Source organism: Etheostoma spectabile, chromosome 11 (assembly GCF_008692095.1).
Source record: "Etheostoma spectabile isolate EspeVRDwgs_2016 chromosome 11, UIUC_Espe_1.0, whole genome shotgun sequence".
NCBI lineage: Eukaryota > Metazoa > Chordata > Actinopteri > Perciformes > Percidae > Etheostoma > Etheostoma spectabile.
The window spans coordinates 7781443-7794250 of record NC_045743.1 but is presented as its reverse complement, the minus strand read 5'-3'; the positions used below and the strand labels follow the sequence as shown (position 1 = coordinate 7794250).

The 12808-nt window shown below is 38.4% G+C and overlaps 1 protein-coding gene across 1 annotated transcript in view; it reads right to left on the bottom strand.

The window, feature by feature from the left end:
- Positions 1 to 7433: 7433 nt before the first annotated feature.
- The window catches only part of hs6st3b (heparan sulfate 6-O-sulfotransferase 3b), a 67688-nt gene continuing 62313 nt past the window's right edge, over positions 7434 to 12808 (bottom strand). The window contains exon 2 of the mRNA XM_032530177.1: positions 7434 to 12716. Coding sequence (XP_032386068.1) covers positions 11948 to 12716 — 769 coding nt within the window. The 3' untranslated portion in view covers positions 7434 to 11947. The remainder of the gene's footprint in view (positions 12717 to 12808) is intronic.

The following is a 12808-nucleotide window of genomic DNA, read 5'->3' as shown; positions in this document are numbered from 1 at the left end:
TTGGGCTAGCGGTATAAAGAACACTAACATTAACGTTTATTAGCCTTCGTTAGCCACACTGTTAGCTAAGAAGTAGACCTGCTTACCTCATATCATCACGGATGAACCGCTTCCCAGAAGGAAAGCAATCACGCACCAGCTAGGACAGACGACACTGCAGTCCAAGTAAACTACCGTTATCGAAAACAAGATGTCAAGTGCTCCCAAAATGTCTGTTTAACAACCCATTTAATTATTGCTCTGTTCGTAGACTTACAGCTCGTTATTTCGACTTCAATGCTACTCTACTATAGCGCTGCACAGATTTAAGCAACAAGCTTTTGACAGCTTACTGTACGATCGTCAGTTTAATGTGATGACGGGGTTTTCCATGGTTCGCTGAGAAGCCTTAAAGCGATCGATAATTTAATATACAACGTTTCAAATAAAGAGTCACAAACTACATGTTATGTCACAACTTTAGATGCATTACGTTGATTTTAACGTAATACGTGTTTGGCAAAAAGAAGTAATTCTATAATTTACATCTCCGATGATTCCCCCCTACGACCACAAAGTGGTACGATCCACACGAATGCCAGTAGGCTAAGGGCAAGGGTTTGCTTGTTACCAAGGGAACAACAATAAAACCATGTGAGTTTTGCTGGATTAGTTTAATGAAAACACGCTTTCACTCACAAATATGAACTTACAATTTACAAGGTATATTATATGAAGTTGACAAAAATAGTGTGAGCTAAAAATTCTGCCCAATAATTAGCTTCTTTATTTTTTCTTTCTTTTTTTTTAAATTAGTAATAAAATAGCCCATGTGTCCCAAATACCGGTAGTTGTGTATCATATCTATATTTGTATAGGAAATAATGGTAATGAAAGGATTTTTAAGAGTTATATTGAACAACCTTTGACTTGCCCTACAATCAGAATAAGAGGCAGAGCAGTAGCCCTGCCTTTTAGGTCTACTCAAGGGCAAATAAGATGGATGCTAACCTAGATACGATCAGTCAGGGAGGGCGAGAGGGAGGGAGACAGAGAAGGGAGGAAGATTTTGCTATTATGTTTAACAAGATATTTCTGCAATAAAGGACAAAAATAACTTCCTGTCAGTGCCACTTACATGGAGACATTCTGCTCTCTGGTTTGTGCTGGACATTACAAATAGGACAATGCACCTTGGTTGTATGGCGTGCTATGTTTTCTTGCCATTCACATTCACAACACATGTGTTTGATGTCTTAGGAAAGTATTTATAGAGAGCACCTCGTCCTTGTTCCAGTAGATGTAAAGTGGTATAGAAGATATATAGAATAGAATTTGTCTGAACACATCAGCACATAGAAAAAGGACAACTGCCTATAAATTCATTATCATGCTCCACCTAAATCTCTGTTTGATGAGGATGATGTTAGGAGTGCCTCGCGTTGCTGTGTGCCAGAGGAATGTGAAAACATCAGAGGAAAGGAGTTTGCTTTGCTGAATGCTTTGAGTGGCATGTCAATGTTCATTGTTCATTGCATTTCAAAGCCCAAAAAAATCAGTCATTTAGAATATAGATTTAGTAATTCAATTATGTTATGACCTTTGTGTTCAGCACCTGGCATTAAATCAAAATTATTAAAACAAAAAAAACTAATTTAAATTATAGTGGCAAATGTAACAATTAATACACGAAACACACACACACACACCACACACACACACACACACACACACACACACACACACACACACACACACACACACACACAACACACACACAAAATGGAGTTATGACTGATTGATTACCATCCTTTCATATTTTTCCTTCTTAAGGCAACAGCTGGGATTTATCTGTCCTGTCATCCTGACAGATCACTTCAACAAACCAGAGCTGTGTTATTGGCCCCTTTGAGGAAAATGTCAGAGTAAGTCAGAGATAAGAACAAAGACAATGCAGAAATCCATGATTCTTTGACCTTAACCCTGTTTGTTGTTCACATAATTTATTTATTTACACTCCATTTAATATGGCTTGGAATGACTATTGCTTTGATAATTGTCACATTCTGAGTTTCTTTCATGTCACATACACTTTCATGAAACTTCAGTTACTGGAAACTAAACTATGCATTGTCGGTTAAACTAGTTTTTCTCAGTCATATCCAGATAAAAGTCTCTTTCAAAATAACTTTAATCACTGATATAAACTCAGTTTTCTGACATTTTAAGAACATTGAATGAAAATGAAAATGTAAAGTATTTGTTGTAGTGTACACAGTATACTTGAAATGCATTTAATTGTTGAGAGCAACACTCCCATCTTGTGGTAAGCAGAACTAATGCTTGTGTTTGCAAAACAGACCTTTTTGAATTTAAGACAGGCTCATTTCCTCTTACGTTCATTGTTGTTGCTGTAAAAATGTCATAAGGAAAACTGGAGGTTTCTTGAGTGTTTATAGGAATTTACAGTCCATAGATCAGGAGACACAAGATAAGCAGCAACTCTATATTTGGCCTGTAGATGTCAGTCTTCACTAAAATATATTATCACAAATTGACAAACGCAGAGGCATCACGGGGAACCCGGCTGGTTCGAAAGCCAACTGTGAGGTATTAGTTTTGTAATGCAAGCTATGTCATAATCTGTACTTTGTGAGGGTGTGCACGGTGGGTAAATGGATGACCTTTATGTTGAAATAAGGCTCAATATACTTTAATTTTCAGAGTCTTGCTTATACTGCTCTCTGATCTGACCATCTCTGTTTTAATTCCAACTGTCCAGCTCAGCTCTGGTTCAGATGGACTAAATGAATGTAAATATGAACTTTAATAGAAACAAAATCATACCAAATAACAGATTTTTGGGACAAAACATTATTTTGTTTCATACCAAGGCTATATTTTCAACTTTTAAGGCAATATCATTTGTGCTAACATAATTGTGATTCCATGCTAATTTTACAGTAGATCTGATCTTGTGATCATTTTTACCTGTTTTAATTCGTTTTGTTATGTTATTGAACAGTACAGCAATGTTCTTGTTTTGTTACCAGTGTGAAAAAAGTGTTGAATGGAAATTCGCTGTTGATAATGATGTTCAATCTAAATGTTTTAATTACCAGCGTATCAGTGTCATGCATCCGATTTTGTGCTGACAATAAAAGAAAATAGAGTATCTGTCTTCAAGCAATGTTGCATTTTTTAAAGTATTACACACTTCCTACAGTTCAACATCTAAAATAATACAGTCGTACCATCTGGGCGGAAATGACTTGCTGCAGTCACTGTTGAAATGCTGAGCCAGCCCTCCATACTGTACAACCTGAGGCGAAGCAAAAGTTTTTGTAAGTCAGTAGATACAGAGTCATAATGTGAAGTGTGTCTTGGGAAACACCAAGTTAACTCAATATACTGCAAGCACTGAGGCACTTTATTTTTAATGTGAAGGGAAATGTCTTTTTCTGGCAATATTATTGCGCTTATTAACACCAAATCAGTGATCTAATAACAATAAAATTATCAATTTATTACACTTCATGTTGGTTTTCAGGGTGCCATTTTTCAAAACCACACCCTATTTTAATAACACAAAATTTGCTTTGCTATAATACACAATACATGTGTTATGTTGCAATATATATCTGCAGATATAATCTCAATATAAGAAATAGTTATCTGGCCTAAAAGGAATGTAAATGTCTTGCTTGTTTGAATTGAAATCAGAGAAAATACCTTGCCAGATCCTAAGAAAAGCACTGGATGGGCTTATCTTTCATTAGATCCTATAAAAGCACGAGGTACCTTCAGTTATATTTATTTAAATGTTTTCATTTCAGGTAAGCTTACCTGAAATGAAAACATTTAAATAAATTTAATATAATAGTTTTTTTATATTTTTTTAAATATATTTTATTGGACACAGTGTTCAAAAAGTATTTCCAACATACAAAATAAGTCTCCATTTTGTGTTTCAGAACGAACAATTTTTCAAAACAAATGTCAATGGGGTCCTGTATCTACCCCCCAACCCCACGGTATAGCCTGTTAACCACAAAAAAGAACAAGTAAAAAAGACATAAAACCAAACAAGTGCAGTACATAACACACATACAGCTCTAGAGCACGAAATTAGGAAACAAATCAACAAATAAATGAGTGAGTTAAGAGGACAGAGTGAAGTGTAAAGAAGAGTAGTGGTTACCAACACCCAGGGTGCAGTGCCAGGTTACTGGGGTTCATGGACCACCAACAGTCATGAGGGCTATGGCTCAATTTCCCATCATAGCCTACATAATGCAGCTGATTGTGTGGCAGGCAGCCGGTTTAGCGAGGTGGGAACCTATACAGACGATTACTGGATATGCCACTACAGTGAGATTTCCCCAAAGGGAAGCTGGTTCACATAGTTAATCAATGGTTTCCAATGAGAATAAAATGTAGCATTAGAGCCTCTGAGAGTAAAGTTTATCTTCTCAAGTTTTAAGAAAGACAATGTGTTGCACAACCAGGCATTATGATTTCCATTGGGTCAGAATCTTCCAACGAGCAATTAGAGAGGTAAAAGCAATAACATTTACTTGGGTTGTTGTCAGTTTGTGTCCGTCCGGGGGTCTGCCAAATGGGGGGAGGGACAGATCCTCATTGCCAAAACCTTTGAGACTGCGTCAAAATGTAGCTGCCAAAGTTTGGGGCATGACCAGAACATACGAGTTAAATCACAAGGGGTCTGAGAACATCTATTGCATCCTTCGTCCAAGCCAGATCTTGGCAAGCCTGGCCTTGCTAAAGTGAATCCTATGTACCACTTTGAATTGAATGAGGCTAAGCCTAGCACAGCTACTGCTCGCAGGGCTTTTTCCCAAAAGTCATCAGACAGAGAGGTCTGCAGTTCTTTCCCCCAGCTGGTCCTAATTTTGTTGACAACAGAATCAGAAGATGGCGAAAGTATGTGATAGAAGTAAGATATATGGCCCTTGGCTAGAGTCTCAGCCTCAAGAATTAGATCTATGCCACTTTGAGTTGGGATTTGAGGGAATAGAGAGGAGTGAGTCCTGGCAAAATCCCATAGCTTGAAGTATTTTAGGTAATCAGCAAGTTAAAAGTTGTGCGCAATTGCTCAAAGCTAGCAAAACAGCCGCTGACATACTTTGAAATATCGGAGGCCACTCCTAGCCAAAAACGTGAATCTAGGATCAATTTTAGCAGGGAGGAATAAATGGTTATTGCAAATAGGAGTTGTCTAAGGAAGGGTGATTTGCCCTAATTTTTGCCCAGATTTTCAGAGTACCACTCACTATAGGATTAGCTGTGTAAAGCGACAGGGAAAAAGGAAGGCTACTGCAAGCCGGGATGGGCAGACATTGGAAAAAATACAGGTACCTAGAAAGTATAAAGTGGTGCTCATGAGTTTACATGCCCATGCTTAAGTTGACTATAACGAGGAATAAAAAAAATCATGTTTTGGAAATTTATCTTAATGCCTTAATTAAAAAAAATAGGTAAAATCCAACTTTTAAGGACACCAATTTTCTTTGTGGATGAATAATGTATTGTAAATAAATAAATGTTCTTCCTTAAAATAGAGGGGGCATAAGTATACATACCCCTATGTTAAATTCCCATAGAGGCAAGCAGATTTTTTATCATTAAAGGTCAGTTATTTCATGGATCAGGATACTATGCATCCTGATAAAGTTTCTTTGGCCTTTGGAATTAAAATAGCCCCACATCATCACCTACACCATACATAGAGATTGGCATGGTTTTATTTCAGTTAAACCAATAGCTGTTTTGATTTGCATTGAGAGATGATTTTACGGAAAGTATCCCATACCAATCTCTATGTATGGGTCTATCTAAGGGTATGCAATGATATGGGGCTATTTTAATTGAATTTCCCCCTTATAAATAAATATATAAAGATAAATATATAAATTTCGCCCTTATAAATCCCATCTGGTCCTCTGATATAACTGAGGGCATGACCGATTCCATTGGGTGGGCCAGGGCCTATGCAAGTATTTTAACATCTACGGATAGGTTCGAGATTGGGCGGTGTGATATACAATTCAGGGGGGCTTTGTCTGTCTTAAAAATCAGAGAAATCAAAGCCTGTGTGAGGGTGGGTTGCAGGCAGTCCAGGCAACATGACTGATTGAACATATCTAACAAAAATGGGGCCAGTTGGTCTGAGAATGTCTCATAAAATTCCACCAGGTACCAATTGGGTCCCAGAGATTTGCCGTTGTTCATCAGCTGTATTGCCATTTTGATTTCTGAAAGCTGCAGAGGAGACTTTATTATCTCACGGTCACTATCAGATATTTTGGGCATGGCAAATTTTTCAAAAAACTGAGACAACCAAGCTTCATCATAAGAACATTCTGACTTATATTACTGGGAGTAGAACTTCTGGAAATTACCATAATTGTTTCTGGATCAGATGTAAAGGAGCCTGACGCGTCTTTTGTTTGTGCAAGTTGATTTGAGGTCATCTCGGCCTTCAGTTGGTGGGCCAGCAGGCAACTGGCTTTATACCCACGCTCATTCATATACCCATGTGCATGAAGGAGGTTTTGTTCAGCTTCCATTGTCAAGAGGAGGTGGAGGTCAGTATGAAGTACCATCCTCTCTTTGTGTAAGTCAGGTGCTTGATTAGTTGAGAGGGAGTTGTCCACGTCCGCGATGGCTTTTTCCATTTCTACTCGCCGAGCCTTATGGGCTCCATATGCATGAGATGTGAATGATGTGATTTTGCCTCTAACAAAAGCCTTAAGGGTTTCCCAAAGAAGAGAAGGTGAAGTCCTATGTTTTGATTAGTGTCTAGGAACAGTCTCTGGTAAAGTCCCCCTCAGCTAACAAAAGAGAATCCAGGGACCAAAATTTTAATCCCTTTGGCCTATAATTGTTCAGTGGTCTGATACCATAATCGGTGAAAACTGGACGGAGGAAAATGGGATAAATGCCCTGTTTACTAAAGGCAATCTATACATGAGAATGTGAAAAAGGAGTATTGTCTGGTAGTGGGGTGTAAGATCCTGCAGGGGTCAGCATAGCCATACTGGTCAATGAAGGCAGAAAGAGTCACTGCTATTTAATATAATATGATATTTCTGAGTCTGAACATACATTCTGCGTAAAAACAGCAGTCTTGCAGTTTGTTCTACAATGGTCTACATCTTTCTTTCAATTGGATGACAGACGCTGAGTCAATTACAGTCAACAGAGTTAAGGAATAAATCTGTCTGTTGCACATGGGCTAAACTGTTATATCAGAATCACTTCTCAGTATATATTCCTTAAAGTAGCTTTGAGATGGTTCACAAAGCAACTTTTTGGAATCAAATTTGAGCATGTGTGGGAGGAGAGAAGCTCTTGCAAAACACAAACATATAGGCATTAGTGATAAATACCTAGATAGACAATATATAAGCAACACACATCAGCATGTCATGGCCATTCAATGCATTTATTTCATTTTTTCAGGTCTGACAGGAAAAATGGCAGATTAAATATTACAAGCCAAAAGGCTTTGAGACTGTTCATTTCATCACAATACTTTTAACATGTACAGAAATGCTTACACTAAGAAAGCTCTCTTCCATTATCACTGAGGTGTTGGTAGTAATGATATTTTCCATCAGGCAAAGCCATTCTTTAGCAACAGTTGAAATTAGAAATATTAAATAAACAAATAAACAGGGATACATCTGCTTCTCAGAGCTATGAAGTGGCAGTACACGTTTAATGTTCCTTTAGCAAAGCAACATGTCCTTTATTGGCGATATCAGTTAAATGTAGAATCAAATCTGTGTTGGCTTATTTCCACCATAGTCTGAGAGTTTTCACTTTTCCAACTTCAAAATTGGTGTAAAGTCTTAATGACATCATTTAGTGGAATAAATATAATAAATATAATAGTAATAATATAAGAAGTCAAAGAAATAATACACCTAAAATTAAACAATGTACTCTTGTTTTATTTATAATTATTCAGAAATTATAAATCTTATACATTTTCCGTGCTCAGGGAAGAGCTGCCGTAGATAATCATAATACAGAGTGGCAACTGTGACTGAGAAAGAAATAAACTCTGATCTCTCTCATATCGACATATGTTGTTGATAAAGCTAAGGAAATGGATGCACACATAACTTTAATTCAATTGGTGGGATTGTTGACAGCAATGTACTTCCTTGTTTTTGACACCTAATTACCATCAGCTCCTAAGTAAAAACGTCCCTATTTTTCATTTTCATGTTCAAGTTGTTCAGCTCATCTTCTAAAAAAACATTATCGGAAGTACTTTTAGTGTTTTAATCTTACGGAGCCCCAAAAGGGTCTGAATTATTTAATGTTTTTTCTTGAATTCTTCGGCCACTCAAATGAATGGGAAGCAGTAGAAAAAAAATGTTTCAAACAATGCAAAAATACTTACACATTTTGCACTATGAGACTCAAAGTGACAGGAGAGCCATTGAGCTGCCCTATTGATTGCCATGTTAACTGAGACCTAAAATTCAAGAAGAAGGGACCTTTTTTAGCTCACTCTACTTCCCACATTTTTGACGCAATAAACACAGAGTGTTGGGTGGGGGACTGCAGTCGCTGGCAAAGATTATATGACACCACTGACAAGCAACTAAATGGCCCGCTCCGCGTCATTGATTAAAATTATAGACGTCTCTGGGTTTGAACATTGTTGGAAACATTTAGGATAATGTAAGTACACAGCCAAACAAAAAATATAACATAGGTATGGTGGCTCTTAGACATTTTAATGTGGTAATATTACATACTGTATCTTTAAATAACTGTCTGACCCAGGAGTCACTTGAACAGCACCATCGCCATGGCAACCATTAATTGCAGGTGGGAACACAGCTGATTGAGATGTACTAATTAGATCTCTTCTATGATCTTTGTGGTGTCACAGCAGCTTCATTACACATCAACACAGGTGTTATTTACATTTTCCTATTTTTTTTACTATTTGATTTCCTTTCATGCTCTCTGCTTCTCAAGTAAATCTGTAGTAAGTGATCAGTTTGTATCTTGTATCTCACAGAAGGCTTTAAGGCAGCACAAAACAGGTGTTACTGATTACAATAACACACAGACATGTGATATTTGACACATTTAGACGCACCTCAGGCATCAGCATTTTTTTGCCAGCTGTTCAACAGCAGCTTCTCTAGTTTACAATATTTCAATGACACACAGACTCACACGCATGCTCGCACACACGCACGCACGCATGTACGCACGCACGCGTGAACGCACACACAAACACACACACAAATAACTTAGGTATATAGCACATTTACAACATTATGTTTCATTAGTGTTTCATTATCATCATGTGTTTTATCAGCTATTTTGCACTTAGCTATAGATTTAGCAGTTAATGCACACATTCTGTCTGTGGTTGAATAGATATTCAGATACTCTTTAGATTCTTTACCTAAGAAAAATATTAATAATAACAATATCACAATAGGCCTTTTCAGGAGCAGACATTTTGACCTGCCACAGAAAAAATACAGGTGTCACTAATAACATTAACAAAGCAATATTAATACCAGAATCCTGACACTGATGAAGTGGAATTCAAATGGAATTCAGTCATCATTCATTTTATTATTTACACATGTGCTTTACCTACTATGACATGCCAAAATGCTCGCATGTCCATAGAATACCCTATTACAAGTAGTTATCCTGCATTCACGTTTTACTAAAAAGACCGCTTAAACATATTTTCTCAATCAGCTTATTATTTTGAGCGATGGGGTCTTATTTTTACTACTTACTTTTTAGTAGGATTTTGAATGTAAGGGAGTTACTTGCGTGGAGTATTTTTACATTGACATTTTGGCACTAAAGTCTGATCAAACCACACCCACACAGAGTTTCTGAGGGGAAAATTAATAGTGAATTAATTATAAACAAAAATGTTGTTTTCCCCAAACTCTGATTTTGTTTATTTAATCAGAAATATGTAATGTTAAATAGCAGAACTAAACATTTGTTACAATATATGAGCAACATTTTCATGTTGCATGTGAAGTTGGCAAAACTATAGCTTTAGTTCAAAATGCCTTTGAAATGTATGGAGTTTAAAATGGAGAGTAAAAATATCCCAAATAAACTTTCACAATCATTTGACATGAAATAAACTTTTGTCACCAATCTAGGTCACTGCTACGACTCAAACTTCATGAATTCGGCTATAAATTCTACACAGTGATTAAATATTCAGAGCTGTAACTCAAGTGTTATCAATGTGCTATACACCTAGTCTTTGTTCTTTTCCATCCATCCATACACTCACTGAACTCAGACTAAGTGCATCCGTACAGACAAGGGCACCCATACAACTCCTGACAGCTCAAACCTGTAATCATTCAACACGTTCACTGCACGAGCTGAATGAATCACTCAAGACAAAACACAGGTGATTCCTTAAAATAAACAAAACTGTGCCATCTGACGTAATAATAAGTAACTGCAATCAGAGAAGAAACATGGGAAGTGACTGTTAAAATAGCAGCAGCTCTACCATTTCAATGTTGACATTTAGTTAACATTTAATTTAACAAGTAGGGATTTTAGTAAATATGAGATAAGAGGCATAAAATGCATCACTCAAGCCTATTTAAGCAGATAAAAACAAGCTCTCTCTTTAATCTTCACATATTGCTACGCTGATTGGATTTGAGGGAATGGAAAATATCGGGCAGAGGAATAGACAGACATGTTTTAGTTCTCGACTACCTGCTTTCAAGCTGGTCTTTGTAGGCTGGCACTCTGCTGGCATTGAAGTGTTTTTGCTGCCCACAGTGCAGTTGCCCTCAGCTCTACAAACATGTAAAAGCAGCCAGTGTGACGGGGAGGGCCGTGAGAGCTGAATGCTGATCATCTAATTCACAGTCCGGCCACACACAGCCACACTGACACATTTCATCACCTGTACTATTTACCAACTTTTTTATTTCTGCAACCCACTACTTCAAAAATGAATTACTCACAAAATATGCCTTTCTCATCACAAATAACTTTCCTTTTCTCACGTAAAAAGCAAAATGTTCTACTCACTGTACGGGGAACAACATAGTTATTTTGCTCAGCAAGATTCCCTCTTTTTGACTGTGTAATTTTAGCTTTGTGTGTGCATGTTATCTTGGGATGGAGACGTGTTAATGTCTGCAAGGTATCACTTGAGAAAATAATATCTATTGAACTGTAACCAAAATATAAGCATCAGTAATAGTCTTCTAAAATTTGGTTAAAAACATGGGGATAGCATGCATACAACATGGTAGTTAGAGAGGGTTTCATTGTCATTAAATAAAAATACAATAAATACATTGTGTTTTTATAAACTTTGGCTTCCAGTACTGCATACCTTTTGGAAATCACTCTCCTCAATTGTCAGTATAGTGTGGATGTGTGACATGCAACCATCAGTTCTTCTACAACTACACCTTTCAAATGGTTTTTGTACCCGTTGCAACAAAGACTATAATAACATTCATCAAAGTTGCTTTGAATGTCAAAATCATTTATATAAGCAATGCAGTCTATGGCAGCTTTTTTGATTGTTTTTTTCTTCTTCTTACACCTTAGTTTACTGTCTTATCATAAAACACATAAATAACCAAGGCAAAAATCAAAAGAATGTAATGACATGAGTGTATTAAAAAAATGTATAAACAGCATTTCAAGATTTAAGACACCAAAGGGCACTCCAAGGCAGATCTACTGTGAGACTCACAGACTTGGCAGCCTTCATAAAGAAACAGCAGAGCACTTGGATCCCACTGAAGCTGAGAAACAGACAGATGCAGGAGACAAATTAATGGTGAGAAAGAAAGAGAGAGTCTAAGGATGTGTGAGAGAGAGAGTCAAAGTTTAAACAAGTCTGTAAGGAATCTCTCTCTTGCTCCTCTCTCTTTCGATCAGAGCCTCACCAACGGACCACTTGGCTTGTGTAGTCCTCAGTGGTGGTTTGGAAGTCCACGTCAGTCCCTTTCTCCAACCCTCCTTCCATTCTTCCGCCTCCATTTCCTCCCTCTCTGTGTTTGGCTGGCCATGGCCTGCCCTGCTCTCTTTGCTCCCTCAGCCAACGCCTCTCCTCACGCCTCTTCAAGCGCACCTCCTGGTGCTCCCTCTGGCGGGTGAACTGGAAACGCTGGAGGAACAGGTCCTTTGCGTACTCGTACAACTGCACGTCCAAGTAGTTGAGCTCCTCGATGCGCCTGCGCACAGGCTCGCTCAGGTCCACGTTGGCAGCTCGCGTGCTGTTGATCTGCATGAAAGCGGATATGAAGCGCAGGCTGAACGTCCGCTCAAACAGGTACTGCGTCTTGCGTTGAAACTCAGTCAGGCCGTAGAAAGCCATGTTCTTCAGGTTGCTCATGGCGCTGCTCAAAAGGATGTGGTTACGCTGGCTCTCGTTCATAGAGGATAAGTTGTAGCAGCCCACCAAGCTCAGGTCAGCCAGCATGCGGACCTGCCGATTATTGGCCAGGTTGGACGGGCAGTTCATGAACTCAGTCAGGGTGACACCGGACCAGTCATCCCCACTATAGCAGGTGGGCAGCTCGTCCTGGGTGGGCGAGCGTCCATCACACATATGGAGAGCGGTCTTCCACGTGGCTCCGCGCTGGACGTGCTTCCACTCACTCAGGTAGCGGGAGACTGGGTCTCGCAGCATGGTGATGTAGTAGAAGTTCCTGAAGCCAAAACAAACACAGTTAGAGAGCTGTGAGCACATCATCTTCACAGAGGGCTGCCCACCATTGTGCTGACAGATGGTGACTTTTGT